Here is a 19544-nt window from a genome sequence, read left to right as displayed (position 1 = left end):
CAGGGACTACTTCTATGACAGCTACTGCTCGTCGGCGCTGCTTCGTTCATCTGGCGTCCGTCCGAAAAAGCGTAAACGCCTAATGACAACCACATCGCGAATGCTCAGCGATGCAGTGAATAGCAGCAACATAAATGCTGCTGTCGCTGCGGCCGCACTGGCCCAACAACACCAGCAGTTGCATCAACAGCAACAACAACAGCAGCAGCAGCAAACCTCCCACTTGTTGCCCCATCCGCACCACCATCAGCAGCAAGTGCAACAGCAACACCAACACCAACATCAACAACAACAACAACAACAGCATCAACAACAAGTGGCCGCTGTAGCCATGGCCGCTATGACAGCCAATTTGTTGCCACAGCAACAATTGTTGCTACATCAGCACCAGCATAGCTTGTTGGGCAATGCTAATAGTGCGGCAGCAGCCGCCGCCGCAGCTGCTGCAGCAGCGGCCACATGCAATGGCGTTACAGGGGGTGGTGGTGGTGGTGGTGGCGCCGCCTCTGCCAATGCGGCTCAGCACAATCTCAACGTGTTCTTGCAACAACAGCAGCAAATTAAGCAGCAACAGCAACAGGCGGCGGCAGCGGTCAGTCAGTACACATTGTCGGCCGCAGCGGCGGCAGGTGGTTTGCAATTGAAATCGTCGTCCGTGCAAAATGCTACGTCGGCAATAATTGCTGCCGCTAATCAAACATCACTGCTGAATGGTGGTGGCGCCACGGCTGGTGCTGGCGGTGTGGGTAACGAGCAAATGTCAACAACAGCCACCAGCTATGGCAGCTTGGTAAATGGTCACAGTCAGCAGCATCAACAACAACAATCACAGTATGTTGGTGGTGGTGGTGGTGGTGGCTTGCAGCCGTTAACGTTGTCACTGAACAGCATGCATCAGTCACCACAGCAGCAGCAGCAACAACAACAGCATAAGTCATCAGTGCTGTTGCAAAAGCAAACACAGCAGCAGCAGCAAAACCATCAGCAACAACAACAGCAGCTGCAGCAGCAACAAGAGCAATTAACTACGAATCAACAGTGGGGACCGTTCAAAGTTTACAGTAAGTATTGATCCATACGACTATTGACAATTGGCCAGTAACGGAGATAAACTGTTAAACTGTGAGGCAATACTCGCACAGGAAAGAGATATATTGTGCGTACATGCACGCATACTTTTAAGCACAAAAAGTCAGGTATACAGATAGATTTATGGTGGGTTTAGTGCTTCACTCTCGGTTAGAGTTAGCCTGGATAAGAGAAGACGGATGCTAGCACTTTCAACTTCGCCTTTGATTTTTTATGAAAAAGGTTTTGAAATATGTATTCTGTATTCAGGTATCCGGGGAGGGTTAAGAAGCGGGGGGCTCCTAATAGAATCAGATTACATGCTCGAAGACCGCCTTCAATCCGTTCTCCGGTTTCATACCTGGAGGGCATGTTCTCAGGCCGGCCTTCTGCTTGGTTTAACCAGGAGAGGGTGTGCTACATGTCCGAAGACTGGCTCCAACTCATTTCTCTGGTTTAAGTGGCTGTTAGCTTAGGCATTTCTCCCACGCCAGCAGATCAGTTAAGCCAACTACTTACTTAGCAAGACTGATTTTACTGCGCACAAGTTCGATGCTTTATATGCCTAATGCCATGTACTGTTTGAGAATTCGTTGGTGTGCGCTGTTCCGAGTTGGTTTGGGGAACGAAGTAAGCGATGAGTGATTCGTGCATGCTGTATTACACTGCTGACTGTGGGATTCAGTAAGCAGTCTCTAGGCACTAATAGTGAGTTTTGGTGGTGAATATGGATTTTGAGACTATTTGGTATTTAGTAAGCTGTCTCACGTCTCTAGTCTAAAAAAATCAGTAATTTGTCAGTTGGCTCCGAGCTGGTCACAAATAGAAAAATGTGGAGGAAAAGTTTATTGCTTTCTGTTTTATTAAAAAAAAAACTTGAAAATGAAGCGAAGAAATATTTGCGCAACAACAATTTCATTAGGAAATAAATTCATTGAAAAAAATTTTTTTTAATATTTTTTTTTAAACATTAAAATCTAAAGATTAATAAAAAAAAGCATAAAAATAACAAAAATAAGGAAAAAACAAAATAAAAAATTATGTGCGTCCGAGGAGGACTTGAACCCAGATCTTTCGAGCGGCGGTCTAATGCCTTGAACACTCGGCCTTTGCCAATCTTGGAGAGGCGCAAGCAAAAGGCATTCATAAATGCTATCAGTTGACTGTCTGTGTTTGTTTTCACCACACATTTTTGGTGAAATTTTTGTGACTCTCTCCTACTGAATACCCAAATCACCTCAATTCACAAAAATAGTCCTAATTGCTAGTCTCAAATTAAGTGAATTGAGATGAGACTGAATTCTTGAATACCAGGGCTAATGTTGCACTAGTGTTGGTATATTAGGGTGGTCAAAAATTAAAAAATAAAAGTCAAAATTTTAATGTTCTCACACCCTAGGATTGTTCTACAACGAAAAAAAGTATACCTCTTTTTTAATGTGGATATCAAAATATATTTATAGGTCGCTTAAATCGCTCAAAGTTTTCCATGTATTTTAAATGGGATATAAAATGTATTCCTAGAAATGGTTCAGCATTCTTGACAATCAATATTTTTGTTTCTCTTCAGGAGACTTTCAATAATAATACGAAATGGTTTATTTAGCCATTTTTTTAATATTAACTATTTTTACAGGTCCCCTAAAAACGCAAAAAATCGCTAGTATTAAAAATGGGTAAAATAAAAAACTTAGTATTTTTACTGGAAGCCTCCTGAAGAGAAACATCGTATTCGTGACGCAATATTGATTTTTAAGAATACTATACCATTTCCACAAACAATGTTTTTTCCCGTATAAAAAGCTTGGACAATTTTGAGCGACCTCTAAATATTTTTTGATTTTGAAGTAGAGACAGGGATATTATTTTTTTCGAAATAAAATAGTCCTTCGGGACACCCTCGGGGTTCCCTTTGAGAACAAAATAAATTTTCGTGAAATAATGACTGAAATCTGAGTATTATGGAAAATCGGAATTTTCACACAAATCCCTCGAGTATGGACACCGGAAAAACCTCAATATTACGGCGTTTAAAGACCCGCCCTCTCAGATTTAAGGAAATAACCAAAAATCGTAATCTTATAAAAAAATTCGCGGTCCAACAAACAAAATTTCTCAAAATATCATTTCGTATCGAAGAACAGTTTAGCGATTTTTGAAATGTAGAGCTCCATTTTAAATTAATATTAATTTGTTTATTGGACCATCATAGTTTTTAATGTATCTGTAGCTTTTCTTTTTTTATTCTTTCTGATAATACATACATATCAATCATCCCAATCATGCCCATATCAAAATCAGAAAGGAAATATTTCTTCCCAAATTTTTAAGGTTGGTAAAGAAGTTTTCAATTTTGTAAAGTGTCAGCTAAAACTTATCGATTTCTTAAAGAATTTCGAAACCAAGCACATCATCACTTTCGCATATTCTTCTCTATTCAGAAAAAGTCTAAAAGCAACATATGACAGCAATTTTTTGACTTTTTATTTTTACATAAACCAATATGTTTTCAAATTCTTGAAATGTATTTTTCAAAAAAGAATTACTTGCTTTTTATAATTTTGATAGCAAATATATTTTTATTAAAAGCACATTATTTGCGGCGAAACGTTGCGCACGGTGCAAGTATGCGCAGTGAGTATATTGAGGGGTTGCTAAAACTGAAAAGCAGAATGTTGGCCAATGCAATGAAAACTGTAAAGCAAAAACAAGGCGACTCAGAAGAAGATGATCGACATCGACAGCCAGGTGAACAGAAGGAAGAATTCAATGATCTCGGCAGTCACCCCATAGCTACGCCACGCACATTACACGCTGAAGACTTTACAATGCCATCAATGGATATGTTCACAAAGGCCTGCACTACAACACTCGAACCCGAAGCACAACCTGTAACCGCTGCCACAAGCCGCATGCAATATCATCGTCCGAGTTTGCATACCACACTCAGAAGCGAAAGCCGGGAAGAAGAAACAGTTACCAGAGAACACGATTCAGATGTTGAAGAAGCTACGCAACGATCAAACAAAACGGAATCTCAACAAAAGGATGAGGAAGAAATGGTTACGAGCAAACACGAAATAGAAGTAGAGGAGGTTACACAAAAGTGTAACAAAACAAAAACCCAGCACGAAAATGAAAATAGCGAGGAGGAAACCATTACGAGAAAACATGGAATTGATGCTGAAGAAATCACTCATGCACATAAGGAAACTGAAGTCGAAGCGAGCACACATGCTGGTGATCAAGGCACCAATGAAAGACCACGCCCCGAACACGAACCAAATATGGATAAGCCAGAATGCAAGCAGCATAAAACCACAACGCCCAGCAGTGAACAAGAAGAGATAAACGAAAGTGCACCGAAGAAACACCACGACAAATATAGTACAGAGCGAACTGAGGAACATAGAGAGAAATCGGTGACAGGAAGAACAGACGAGCACAAACCAAGTGAGCCACAGGAAGAGAAAAGCGAGGAGACTACCACTGAAATGAAACAAGATGAAGAAGAAGAAACGGAAGACGAATGCATAGACGAAACAGAGGAAGAATCGGGCACTACATGTGGACCTGATGAAGAAGAAGTAGATGATTCCCAATATCAGCCACCTTTCAGATTTATTCCAACCACAGCTAATCCTCCAAAAGAAAAGGAAAGAGCCAAGCAAGAAAAGGTACACGCAACTACTTGTGCACCGGACGAAGAAGAAGTAGAAGAGGAGGAAGTCACATATCGACCACCTTTCAGATTTGTGATAATCGAACCAACCACAGCTGACGCGAAATCGAGTTCTACAACACAAACTTCAGCTTCGTCAACGGAGAGACCGCCTCAGACTGAAGCCAATGTGCCGACTAATAGAGCAGCGATTACAACGCCTAGTTCACCAGTAGCTTACCAAACCATGTGTTTCCCAGTAACAGAAGCGAATGGGCCAAAAGAAGTGAGTGCGCAGGCATATCCGACGGTGCCATCTTCCAATGGTACCCAAGAAGCCACAATGCAACAATCATATCAAACAACCTCTGCGACGAGGACTCAGCAACCGATTAAGAGCTCGCAGGAGGCGACAACTCTGGGTTATCCGGGGACACAAGGGTATCAAGTGACACAAGGATATCCAGTGACACAAGGATATCAAGTGACTCCAGGACAGCAAGTGACTCAGGTATATAACACAAGTGTGACAACGACAGCTGCGGCGCGCGTAAATGAAGCCTCCATGACTCTACGGCCTGCTAATGCCACCACAGAAGTTACAACGCAATCCGTAACTGCTTATGCCACAATGTGCTTTCCTATCACTGAGCCCGCCAAGCAGGCTACCACGACCACGAGGCCAACGACTGTAAGAAACGCGCTGAAAAAACGCCGGTTCCATAAGCAGCGTCGGCAATCCGGAAACAATGTGTTGGTACTGCGTAGACCTTCCATGCGCGCAACTCTCAGAAGAGTGGCGCGTGAGCTGAAGGAACGTGAAAGCAAGCCAGTAAATACGTCCAAAATGTTGACGTTGGTGCACTATGCGGACCAACCGCGCTATCAACGTTATTATTTGCGTAGCCTCAAGCACTCGTCGAACTCCAATGGAAACCATAAAAACAATGAAAATGCAGACTATCCGGATGAAGAAAATGACCCGAAACTTGTTAGGGATAGTAAAAATGTAGATAGCTTCGATTACGAGCAGGCCAATGAGGACGATCAGTCTGGCATCTTTGAGGATGCAATGAAAGTCAAGGTGCCATATTGTCCAACTAAAGCGCCGCCACCACAGCTCATGGCGGACAAGTGTGCGGGTAAGAATCACAACCTACAACATTTTAGTCAGACGCAGTTGAAGAGACCTCCACAGTCGGCGAACCTATGTAAAAAGCCTTGTGAGGATGGGTTGGAAGTGAGCGCTCCAACACAGTTTGTAATGCCAATACCACAGATAGGTAAAGAGTCAAATTATTCTAGCAAAAAACAAGTTGATGACGATTCCGACATGGATACAAATTTCAGCACTGATTACTTGCTTGATAATACGTTTGGTGGAGCCAGCGGCTGTGGCTTGGAAACTCCACAATTTAAGCAGAAGAGTAAAGCGGAAATTTCTTTGGAAAACTTTCGTAAAGAACAGGCAAATGATCCAATACAGCAAAAGTTAAGCTTTATGGGACGCTTGCTGGGAAGGACATCGAAGTGTGGAAATACAAATAAACCACCAAACGAATTACCGAATGAGTTTTCAAGCGCAACGCCAAAAAGTCTATCGCCGTTGCAAAGATTCTTCGGCAAATGGCTTAAGTCGGAACCCAACTGTGATAAATGCCATCAAAAAGCCAAGGTAAAAGACATACTTCATCGTAGGAAATCAATCAAACAGCTCAATAAAGGAAGCACAAGTAAATACAGACGACAAAATAGCAGACTGTATGGGAATATAAATCTCCGAAAATCTGAAGGAGTTATAAACTCAGAGCTCGACAAAGCGCATACAATTAGAGAAAGTAAAGCTGCTCGCGAAAACAAATCGAAGAAAGCAGCTAAGAATGTAGGCAATGCGCAATTTGTAGAGGTAGTAAAGCCTCTCAGGCAATCAATAATGCGAAGGCCGCGTCATATTCGCGAAGAATCTAATAGTCGTGTGCTAGATTGGCAAGATATGGACGTGCCAGACTTGTCTTTCAGCTGGGAGGGAAATGTGGACATTGAAGGACAAAATATGTTTTGATTTTTGCCTTCAGCAAGTGTGGATTTTGTTTTCCATATCTTGTAATTCGCTATTTAAATTAGTCTAAAATATAAGGTAGACATTTTTTGTAAAAACTGGATACTTTTTTTTATTTAATTAGATTTAAAAATTTTCATGATCATGCCTAAAATTTTCATTGGTTTTGTGGAAGGCTATTGAGGCAAGGTGCACATTTTTATCTACTTACTAGCGTTGATTTGGGTGTTAAAAATAAAAATTAATGAATAGGATAGCACTAAAAGCCATTCGGTCTTCCATGTACCTAGGTAGCTTTCATGCCCAGCCCGCACACAATCTAATAAGAAATATGGATAATTTTGAACTGAAAGCAAGAGCCAGGCAGTATTGCGATAACCGAGGAGATTTATTCATGAATCATTTGATTGTGAGACATTTTCCACAAGCCAGCAATCAATTAGAATGCTTCGCAGAGCTGGGACAAAGGAAAATAGCGTTTTGGAAACTCTGGACTGTTGGACTCAAGAAAAAAGTGAGCGCAGTTTTTTTTTAAATATAGACCAAACCGAAAAGATTTTTTACAGGTTATTGCGAAAAGTCTTACAGCAAACAAGGTATCTGTGGCTAGAATTTCGTGAATATCTGAATAATTTTTTTTGTATCTCAGTTATAGCCGGGCTTAGTTGGAATCAAGTATAATTTATTTGGGCTTATCTCCCGAAAGCTGCGAGACAGAAATTTCGTGACAAAGTTGGGCAGTGCCTCTTATCATATGCTGGGTAGGGATATGCTCTCACGTTTCCGCAGGATTACTGCTATCAACGAAGTTGTGGAAGAATTCTTAATGAGAGAATTTCGGGTTAGAGGAAAGTTTATTTGGGTTAATTTAAATGTCGAAAATTGGCCTTCTAGTTCCGAACTCGCTGCTAATTCTGGAAAGAAGGAGCTCATATTTAGTGTTGCCGTTGAGAATTTTCAGAAAGTCGCAAAAAAGGGGTCATTGATGAACAAAAGGGTCACCATATTATTTTTACTTTTCTCTACTAGTAAAAGAATAAATCCGTTGAATTTAAAAAGAAAATATCGGGACAAGCTTTGCACAAAACAAGGTTGCAGCGTATACATAAATCTGGTTGTTGCAAGGAGAAGAGTTGCATTTCCGTTAAAGGTTTTAAATTATGAATTTTTTCGGACTTACAAGAGGAAATATTTTTTAATAGCACGGTTCTGTTAACATTTCCTAAAAAAAATCTCTGAAAGGGCAAAAGTCGCACATAATTTTGGAAAAGGGTCAATAAAACAAAATTTTCAAAAAGGTATTGGCGCTTGAAAAGGGTCAAATTGCCCAACGGCAACACTGCTCTAAACGCATTCTCGGGAGAGTCAAGTTTGGATAGTAGATTCGAAGGAGGGGTGTTCTATCAGGAGCTCTCCATTAGTCAGAAGTTACCGCAATAAAATGGACAGTTGTCGGGCTACATATAGTTCAAATACCGACTAGAAAATTTTATATCTACACACTCACAACCATGCACAATCAAAGCTCTAGGATCGCTTATGGCCCTCGTCGCAGAATGTGGGACGTTACTTTTAATAATTTTTGGTTTCTTCGCAATCAGGCAACTATCCAATAGTACGCACCAAAATAAATGGAATACATTCCAATTTGATTACAATCTTTGGATTGAAGTGCACTATCGCTGACGACATAGACCCCCAGGCTATACTTTTCACAAATACCGGCAGCCGAGATAGGGTGATTTTCCACTCATCCGTCAAATTGTTCCTTAATTTCCTCAGCGGTAGGGCCTTTATTGGATTTTTTTTTTAAATTAGTGTAGCGAATGCAATACCGCGGTGGAGGTATATACTCTTAGATGATCATGATGAGGTTTTCAACCTCCTACGCTCTTTAGAACGTAAAATAGGAATGTTTGTTTTTATAAAATCCACTTTTTAAGTAATAAATAAAACGAAGGATAAGGTTTTGAACTGTATTTAAACCCATTTGGTCTTTCTAAATTTGAGGTCGATTATATTAAAAATTATAAATCAAATTCTTGCCTTCACTGGTAGGTAGGAAAATTTAGCGAGTAATTTTGTAGTAAAAATTTTAAATCTCGCACCCCGCCTTTTGTGGATATTTTTTACTCTTTTTAAAAGAAGTGCATTAAAAAGGACAGTAAGAGGGTTGAAATGTTCTACAAAAATATTCAGTACATAATTTTACTGGGAGTTACTGACAAAAAAACAACAATCTGATGACTACAGATGAGATTGTGACATTTTCAGAGACATACTATTATAAGAGAAAAGCATATAAGTCAATCAATATTCATTATATTAAGATAAATATTTTTCGAGTCATCTATAATTGTTATTCAAAGACTTATATTATAAAAGTCCTTTCATAATAATTATCAGAGAGATAAATATTTATAAGTCTTCAAAGGCTTTTATTTTAAGACTTATATTATAAAAGTCTTTTCATAACAATTATGAGCGCGAAAAAATTTGTTAAGTATTAAAAGACGGGACTTGTTGAGGCGCATTTCAGGATTAGTTGGGGACCAGTTCGGGGCTAGGTGGGCATCAGTTCGAGACTAGTTGGGGAGTGCTTTGGGACCAGTTGGGGCTTGGTTTGGGACCCGGTCGGGACTATATACAAAATTTGTTCGCACTCATAATTGTTATCAAAAGACTTATAATATAGGTCTCAAAATAAAAGTCTTTGAAGAACTAACAAGACAAGACTGTTATAATATAAGTCTCAAAATAAAAGTCTTTGAAGATTTAAAAAATTTATATCGCTGATAATTATTATGAAAAAACTTTTATTATAAAATTCTTAAAATAATAGTTATCGATGACTAAAAAAAATTTTGTCACACATAATTATTATCAAAAGAATTTTATAATTCTTACGAAAATTTGGATGACTTTTTTAAAAATCCACCATGTAATAATTATTATTCTGGGTCTCTGGATATTTTCATTACGCATACATAATTTATACACAAATCAATTTTAAAGAATCCATACTTACATATGTATCTCTCCTCAATTTTTTGCAGGCAATCCGGACACATTAATTTGCGGCAATTGTCGGGAATGTTTCAACGAACTGGCTGAGTTATTAGACCACAAACGGAGTTATTGCAAGTTGCGTTTCACTTGCAAGTGCCAGGATCTTGCATTCGCTGCAAGTAAGTATCTATCCAAGCGCCAAGTGTGCTGGCAGAAGTAGTAGTATTTTATTGTTATTGCACCCACACCACCCACGTCAAGTGTTCACTTCAGCAGTAGCGCTAACGCTAGACACATGAGTATTTATGTATGTAAGTATGCTTATGTGTACAGCGTCCTTGTAGAAGAAGTACTCAAATGCAAAATTGTTATTGCAACACTTGCTTTGCATCTTGCAGTAATTTGTATGGGTGTTGTGTATTATTTGCATAAAGTATTGTTGTGTTTCCTGTTTGTTGGCTGCTGCTGATGCTGTTGTTTGTAATTAATTTATTATTGTTTAACACTTTTGCAAACGTGTCGGCCAACACTTGTTTGCACATGTTTGGCTAGCAGCCATCATTTGACTCCTTCTTTCTCCCTGTCTGCTTTATATAGGGAATTAAGGTTGTCCTGATTTTTATAGAGCTAAGGATTTTTGTTTTGATTCTAGCTAAATTTTATTATTTTGTGTCAGCTTGTTAGGGGCATTTAATAAATATGTACATATGTATATGAAAGTTTGCCGATTACGGATTGGTAGTATTTCATAGCCATAAAATAAGACCGGGCGGGCGAAAAAATAAAATCGTGATTTTTAAAAGAATATTTTCAACTTTAAAATACTTGAAACCTCGAAAGTCTACTAAATTTTCCTGCGCTATTTAAATTCATATGAAATCTTTTTATTTTACAGGTTCCATATTCATTACTTGCTCAATTCTCAACTGAAAGTCTAAAAAGACATCCCTCATGTATCTTGTTTTTAAAACAGTGCATGCATGGGGATGTAATTATTAAGTACCAGCAGGAAATTATTAACTGAAACATGTCTGCTTTTAATAGGCCTGTGAGCCATATTTATTTATTTTGTGTGAACTCACTACAGGTATTTTGCTAATTTCGTTAGGAGTATAATTCTGGTGAAACAAATGATTTGATTCCAGTTGCCTATTGAATCAACTGAAAAGCTAAAAGGTACCAGTTTTTCATTGAGATGGCCTTGCGACAAAAGGTTTGAGCGTTTTGTAGACCTCAAGCAGAGTCGACGTCGTGAAAAAGCGCTTTAAAATCTAGTTTGACTTCGATTTAAGTTTGTTAGTTTACACAGCTTGCAAAATCAATTTATGGCGCTAGGAACCTCAACAGCTAAGCGAAAGTCCTAAATTACTTATCCTCTTAATGAGTAAATAGGTAAAAAAAATCCTTTTGATTTTATATTTTGTTTTCTGCCTTTGCAAGTGCTGGCAGGAGTACCATAATCGTAGTTATTTTCTGCAGGGCAGCATACTCATTTGAAATCATACTCAATTTGTAAAAGAATTTCTAGGCATTCTGGTGAGCGCAATTCACCCTTTGCATGCATATATAGAGCTTTACGCCGACTGCTCTTCTCCGAAGGTGAAAGTGATGGCAAGTGTGAGTTTTCAGGGCTCTTTGTTTAAGTTGGCTGCTGGCAAAAAGGATTATTTCCGAATTAGTGCGAAAGTTTCTCTGTTGTTGTTGTTTTGATACATGTAGTCTGGATTGTAAATTTTATTACTTCACTGCGCTGAGTGAAAGTGTGGCTATAACTATTTCTCTTAAGAATATAAAATAAAAACATGATAATATTTTATGAGCGAAACTTTTTAGAAATTCACATTTAGTCTGGTTGGAAAAGAAGGCAGTAATTAAGCATGTAAATATTTGTATTTTAAATTGATTAATATAGTAAAATTATTATGTATTCCTTAACATTTTTATTAAATACGCGTATAAAAATCTCCGCATATGCATATTTACATACGTAGGTATTTCTCCAATGAAATAACTAACTGTAGACAGATGGATATTAAATATAAAGTCCTATGGATAAAGACCACTATTAGAGCTTCATTTTTGAGTTGGGAATGAATAAGCTTAACATTAAGAATTAATTTGGCAGAGTCATAAAAGGGACCATACAACCTAGTACCTAATCAATCGATAGAGGTCGATATTTATAATATTATTCACCATTATGAAGTAAGAGCGTGTGTGAATCGGTAACAAAGTTCGCGGCGAGTAAATTTTTGACAACTAGGAGGTGAATAAGATTTCAGTAGCTTATGAGGCAAGACGAATTAATATAAGGTGATAGCAGGAGTACAAAAACCAAAATTTACATGTATTTTGTTTTTGCTTTGGCGGCATAAACTGTCAAAATCTGTAATAGTGTGTGTAGAAATTCAAACAAAATTTTTCAATTTGATATCAGAAGCCGTGCGGCGAAACACATACACAAAATCAGCTGAGCTAGTAACACCACCTTATATTAATTCGCCTTGTTATGAGGCTAGTGAAATTTTTGACAAATGAATAGAAAATTTTGACAATCGCAAAGATTGTTGATGTGTGAATTTTTTCGTTAAATAAAAACCTTAATTGATGAATTGCGATCAGCGATGGTAGATGTTTTCTTAAAATATTAATTCCACTTCGATTTTTAATATTTTATGCCGCATAAATCTGCAGTTATCAAGAATGTAATGCTGTCAAAAAATATTTTATTTCACGCAGCAAATTGGCAAAACTCTCTCACCATAGTAAAAATATTATTCAACAGCTTTCCCCATAGAACTTCGTTACCGATTCACACACGCCCTAAGTATTATAAATTATTACAAGCGCCTTTGCCAAGAATGTTTATCCGGCGTACTGAATGTGCCAAATATTGAAATATATAGTTTTCGCTTATGGTATTCAAACGACGTTCCTCAGTACAAATTGTTTTTACTAATATATTTATGACCCTTCTCTGAGCTAAGATGCTTTTTAGAATATACTGGATTTTTCAAAGGCCAAATAGTTTTTGAAATAGTTTAAATACATACATATGTATGTACATAAGAGTGGACCAAGTTTTGTATAAGGGACAAAATCTCTTCATAGGAAATAGGGCATTTAATAAGTTTATTTCTTTTGGTATTTGTAAGATCTATACTAACCTTCAGTTTTCTTTTCTAACCAATATAGGGTGCTCGGCCCTGATATGTGGTACAGAATCGCTTTGAAACTGACAAAAATATTAGTGATTTAAAAAAAGCTACTTTTGCCATTACAACTAAAGTTTGTATTACTATTTTTTAGCTAATTTAAATTTAGAATGTTCTTCTTAGGCTGCCTAACCAATCGCTTGGTTTATATATGTAAAAAATTCTCCTGGAGTAATATATTAACATTTCATGAGCATCCCCAAAATTACTACTTAGAAACGTAAAGTTTGATGCCAGCACCTCTTTCGGCAAGAGGAAATATGTTGAAAGGTGCCCCAAACACTATCTCGGAAAAATTACTCTTTGACCACTCTAATGTACATATGAGCAATGCTCGTATCTTTTTTGGACAACAAACTTTAAATACAATACTATGAAAAAAAATCCATTTCTCAGTATCTCCATTAAAGAAAAAATAATTTTTTACAGCACAATATTTTTTTAAAATAAAGGAATTACCAGTAGTATGTGTACCTGTTTTATACCCGAGAAAAACGATTTGTCTAACAAAAGCCATGTAAATCCAAATTTCTAACTTTGTATACAAATTAGAGAAATTCAACATAGTTGCACAACGAAAATTTTCTAGTTTGATTTTTCTACAAAATACCGTCGCACAGTGGTCTGAGAGAGAGGCAGAAATTCCTAATTTCGAAAAGTGTGGAAATATTAAACTAAGTGGTTGACTCGATTCTAAACATCTCTGCTAACCGGTTTTAAGGAGTTTTTTTCTGATAACAAATATTCCAGCAGTTATCAAAGGACACTGGAGGTCGATGTTGTATGTATAGAATTTTTGCGTAAGAATTTGAATACGCATTTTACGCGTTGAGAAATGGTAGATGAATTATCGATTGAAACAGGATTTGTCTTCATATTCAATATCAAGTTCAATAGCACGCAACGGCGGTTCCACATCAGGTTCCCATAAGTTTTCCTAGTCCTTACAGGGTTAAGGACATTTCTGTGACATTATGCACTCTTAGTGTTTTTCTGGTGAGTATAAGTACACTTTAAGCTGATAGCAAAATAGATTACAGCTGCGTTCGCCTGCGTCCATGTCGTTTATCTTTCATAGACTTAACCTCTCGAAAACGGTAGTAGAAAGGTACTACAAAAGGTACAAAAAGTATGCAATTAGAAGAAAAACGTGTATTGTTAATTCTATGCGAATTTGCAATATATTTGGTGTTTTAATGGAAATACTAAACAATACATAAAAATATGCATTTTTGATTTCAGTTATTCGTCATTTCCTGGAAGAAATCTAGAATACCGACCGTTCAGCTATGCAAAAAGGAAAAATGCAGATCAATAGAACTTTCTATGCTCATTTCAACCATGTGAAAATTATTTGGCGCAATTGAAAAATGAAGACGTTCTAGAAGATTAAATTTCAGGTTTTAGATTTTTTAAATATTAATATCTTATGAACTATATAACCGATTAAAAAACTAATGACGTCACCATGAAGATAATTAATTTTTCTTTCACCTGATGTAAATAATTTATAGCTTTTTGTATTTTTAAACCAAAACCACTAAAAAACGAACAAATGTTATTTTTTCATGAAATAACCTTTTTTGAAAAAACTGCATAATTAATGGTAAACAAATTTATATTATTTAGAACGTACAAGTTATTACCTTTAATTCGATATTACGTATTTCGTCATAATCTACTTTTGGGTTTCAACTATTTAGTGACAATAAAAAATACAAATAAATAAAGCAAATAAACTCTAATATCTTCTTTATTTTTTACCTGCGCCAAATAAATTTGGTATCGTTGAAATCAGCGTAAAAAGTTCTATCAATCGGAATTTTGGTTATTTTATAGCTAAACGGTCGCTATTCTACACTTGTTCTAGAAAATTACGCAAACGAAGGTGATGCTCACGAATATTTAGTATGAAGAATTTTTGGTTTTACTACTAATATCACTAGAAACTGTAGAGTAAGCAACATTCTGCACAAGTAAAGGAGCCGATTTTATGTGTGGAAGCGAGAAGACTGTTTTATTACAAAACCTTTCTATTATTGAATCATGAGCAATAATTTTGAAAGACCTCAATTTTGGGGGGCATGTTGGCATGAAACGTCTCATATAGGCATTACAATTCAATTTTAAAGGACATTTCCTTAAAACTCGAAACGGATACACTGATAAAGTTTCATTAAAAATGTGATTTCTATTTCAAAATACGTATGTATGTATAATAAACGCTACTCTTACAAAAGCAAACAATTTCATTTTCGCTCTTATTATGCTTCCTTTCAGAAACACCGCCAATGAGCGCCAAACTGTTATGTGCGGTTTGCAAGGACGCCTTTACCAATCCCTGGGATCTGATGGTGCACGCTCAGGCCGCACACATGGTCAACATTTACGAATTGGGCAATGAGGCTAATAACAATTACAGCAACAATACCGATTGTGCTGTTGTTGCTGATGTCGCCAATATTTCAACAAGCAGTAGCAGCAGCAACAACAACAACAACGACAATGCAACAGTATTCACCACTGCCACGAGCGCTCAAGCCAACTACAACAACAGCAGCGGCAGCAACAACAACAACAACAAACCCAACACTATGGCCAACGCTAATTTGGCCAACAGTGTACAATTTCCGTCATCGCCTTCACAGTTTAAGATCGAGTTAAATAATAACAACAACAATAGTAATAACAAGAATATAGCCACATGTAACAGTAGCAGCAACAATCACACCAACAACAATAACATAACTAGTGGCCATGAAATACAAATGTCGCCAACAAGCGAAACATTGGCCACGAAACAAGCACCAACATTGGTAGCTGGCAAATTAGAAAACAACAACATCGACATAGTAACAACCATCGGCTCGACCGCTGCTGCTGCTGGTAATAATGGTTTCAACGCCAGCAACGGACATGTCACCGCCGATGCTGATCATTGCATGGATGGCAAATTTGGCATTTGTAATAGTCCGAATTCCGCAATTGCCAAAGAAGAGGTAAGTGGTAGGTAGATGCATGTTTCCTGTGGTGGATGGATTTGAGCGTGAGTGCGTGCGTTTGTTAGTACGCGTTGCAGGCATTTTGACTGCAGCTGCATTTGTCGCCAGCGGGGGTGGAGATTTTGTCGTTTTGGGCTCATTTGCAAACGCAACAAACATGTCTTTGTCATTGTTGTATTTGTGTTTCTGTTTGCTTTTGTAAGTGCAAACATATGTATGCCTACTTACATATGTATATGCAGATACACCCACTGTAAGTACCAATTCTCGTATTTGTGTTTGTATTTGCATTATCTGTGAGTACACTGTTTGTTTTTTGGTTGGAGTTTTGTCGTTTGTCCATCGCCAATTGTCAGCATTATTAAGCCATATTAGCTCAGGCTGGTGCATTGATTGTTGGCATTTGCTTAGTCATTGATCTAAATACTGGAGGAGAAGATGAATTTATTGATTTCTATCAATGAAAGTTGAGTTGAAAGCCATGAAGTTACTACAGTAAAACTGCAGTCTTGAATTGTTGACAAAGCGTAATTTTTTTGACTTCCAAATAATATGTTTTTATTACAAAATTTTAACGAATGCATTTTGTTACATACCAAATCACTTATACTGAGTTTCCAATACATACCTATGAACGGATTAAACTAGCTGTCTATCTCTCTCTGCTATATCCTAATGCTGTGGAGGGAGTGAAGTGCACAGTACAACAACAGCACTCAGTTGGTGGATAAGGCCAGACCCATTCGCTTTGCTTCCTTATCCAACTTGGAAAAGGCAGAGAAGACTTCTTGTTACCGATGATGTCGATGTCATTAGTGTGGTCAAAAATACATACATGCGGGAAAAATTTTTAATACGTTAAGTTCTTTCCTTCTATTTAGTTTTTTGTAAATGGAAAAAAAGAATACTTGTATTTTTTTGTTGAAAAATGATTTTAGATTTAGGGAAAAAATCACTGTTTTGTAAGAACGGTATAGAATTCTTGGAAATTAATATTTTTCGATCGGAATTTAATTTTTTCTCTGTTACGTATAATAAACAAAAAGGTAAATGACTTCGGAGAAAATTACGAAGCGTAACACGATTGCTAATATAATATTGTCGAATCGACTCGAAAAGCACGTCCAGGGTTAAAGAACCCACAAAAGTCACTGGGAGTGGACACAACGAATTATTGACGTAGCACCAGCTGAGTATTTTATAATTTCGTTGAAGAAATAGTAATTTGGTTTGTGAGAAGATTTGCATAGAGTAAAGAGTTACCATTAAAAATTAAAACACATTTAAATTGCTCAATGTAATAAAACAAAAACCACTTTTGAGAATTTTTTTTTGAGCTTGTATACCACCTATTTACCATTCTTTTGCTTTCAACTTTTCAGGCTGATTCCCCCATGGATGGCCATATTTCGATCTTGCCGCATAGTGCTCATCATCATACAGAGGATGTAAAAATGTTAAATGGTTCACTTTCATCGCGGGGTAGTTCACCAGCATTGGAGCATGAGGATCAGGAGGACCAACAGCAACAGCAGCAGGAGCAAAACTCACAACCCGCCTGCATTGTGCGCACGCTGAGTATTGTAAGTGCAAAATAAACAAATACAATAAAAATTCATAAGCAAATAAAGTGCTATTTACAATAGCTAATTCAAGCACATAATCGTTCTATATACATATGCACATATGTGTATGGATTTGTATGTATATGTGTGCAAAAAAAATATAGATGTGAGAAAAACAAAAAGAAAAAATAAATGGACCGCCGCTAAATGGTGAGCATTAAAAAATGGTTTTGTCATAAATTAAGTTAACAGCGAAAAGCACAAATTGCGGGCGAAAAAACCCAAATGCACAAATATATTCACAAATACATACATATGCATATGTATATTAGGGTGGTTCTTAAATATGTTAGCATCTTAAATATTTATGGAAAACCGCTTAATTTGTTCTACGCTACGTACGAAATAAATTTTAAACAGATTTTTAGAAAACTCTACCAGATTTAATTTTTTTTATCGCAAAAATTCTACAAAATATTGATTAGAAATCTGATAAATTTTACATATGGAAACTTTTTCATAAAAATTCATAAACTCGCTGAGTTACAGCTGGTCAAAGTAAAGTTTTGTAGAATTTTTGCAATGAAAAAAATTAAATTTTTTTAAACCATGACAGCGACCCCAATTTTTTTTTTTTTTCAAGTTTTCGTGGATGTCTTTATTTTGCACGCAGAACAATATAAAGGGGTGTCCCATGATGTTGATATTTTAAGGACCATCCTAATATACATACACTCATGCAGAAATACGATTTTTTCAACCACAAAATAGCGATTGTAAATAAAAATTACGGCGAAAAACAAAATCCGACACATGCGCTCAGCCGCAAGTTGGGCGTGATCAATTTCGCAAACAATTAAAATTAAAAGCAAAATATTGACAATTATGCATTTATTTATTTAAATTTTTTTGATTTTATTTCTTTATTGCTCTCTCTTGCTCTGACTTGCTTTGCTTGCTGCTGGCATAAAACCAAAAACAACAACAACAACAAAACGACAGGAAGCAGCTACCGCCTCGGGCACAACAACCAGCTTGATGACCAGCACATTGGCTTTAAGCCTTACAAATGGCGTTGCCAATGCAGCAGCTGCACTGGCACCACAATAGAGCGTCGCCAACAACAAATGGTTAAATACAAAAAAAAAATATATATATAAATAAAAAAAGCAGCAGCGTGTGACTTATGATATACAAATACAAACAAAAGTCAAATTAAAACGAATGATGTATGGAGGCGTGTGGGTGTACGTGGCGTATGAGCAACAGCGGGTATGTATGTAAGCATACCAGTGCTAGCTATCAGCTGCAAGTATGTATGCATATAGTATTTACATATAGTACATATATGTACACAAGAGGCGTATTATATATATACAAATGCAAATTTGTTATTAAATGAAACATTAAAAGTAAACTTAATTCTGAGTTTTTCGTATTCGGCTTCGGTTTCACTTGTTTTTTTTTTTTTGTTGACAAAATCAGCACAAATGTGTGCACAAATTTAAGTAAAAACCAAAATTGGTTTAAGCATTTGCAAGCTGTAGTTGAAAATCTTTTTTTTGCTTTTGAAAAAAAAAAATACAAATATAAAAATAAATTAATTAAATGCATTACTATTATTTATTGTCCAATTTAGCTGTTGGCCACACACGCGCGCTGTGGCTTTTGGATATTTTTCCTTATTTTTCGTAAGCATAAATTATTTGCAGATGACAGTAAGTCCCAAATATGTACAATGGCTGGACATACATACATATGTGTTATTGCGTCTGTCGGTCATTCATTTTACATATTTACGCGGAGTGTTAAAATATTACGATTTTATGTAAAGTTGCTAAATTTAATTTTGTAGATTTTCGGAGTTTTGAATATCCTTCATACTTTTAACTGTCCTTATGTTATTTGTGAGGCAATTCTAAAATTATTCAAATCTCACGATATAATGTTTACATAGTTTCATAT

The 19544-nt window shown here is 36.7% G+C and overlaps 1 protein-coding gene across 1 annotated transcript in view; it reads left to right on the top strand.

Moving 5' to 3' along the window:
• The window catches only part of LOC118746933 (putative mediator of RNA polymerase II transcription subunit 26), a gene marked incomplete in the record, with an annotated part of 20274 nt that extends 1258 nt beyond the window's left edge, over positions 1-19016 (top strand). Inside the window, 5 exon segments of the mRNA XM_036480922.1 lie at positions 4-1061; positions 9845-9976; positions 15293-16011; positions 17397-17597; positions 18582-19016. Of these exon segments, the coding sequence (XP_036336815.1) occupies positions 4-1061; positions 9845-9976; positions 15293-16011; positions 17397-17597; positions 18582-18689 (2218 nt within the window).
• Between the last annotated feature and the right edge of the window lie 528 nt (positions 19017-19544).

This window comes from Rhagoletis pomonella, unplaced genomic scaffold (genome assembly GCF_013731165.1).
Source record: "Rhagoletis pomonella isolate Grant_MI unplaced genomic scaffold, Rhpom_1.0 Rhpom_scaffold_00011, whole genome shotgun sequence".
In the NCBI taxonomy this organism is placed as follows: domain Eukaryota; kingdom Metazoa; phylum Arthropoda; class Insecta; order Diptera; family Tephritidae; genus Rhagoletis; species Rhagoletis pomonella.
Note: the sequence above shows the minus strand (reverse complement) of the source record. Positions and strands in the feature narration are given on the sequence as shown.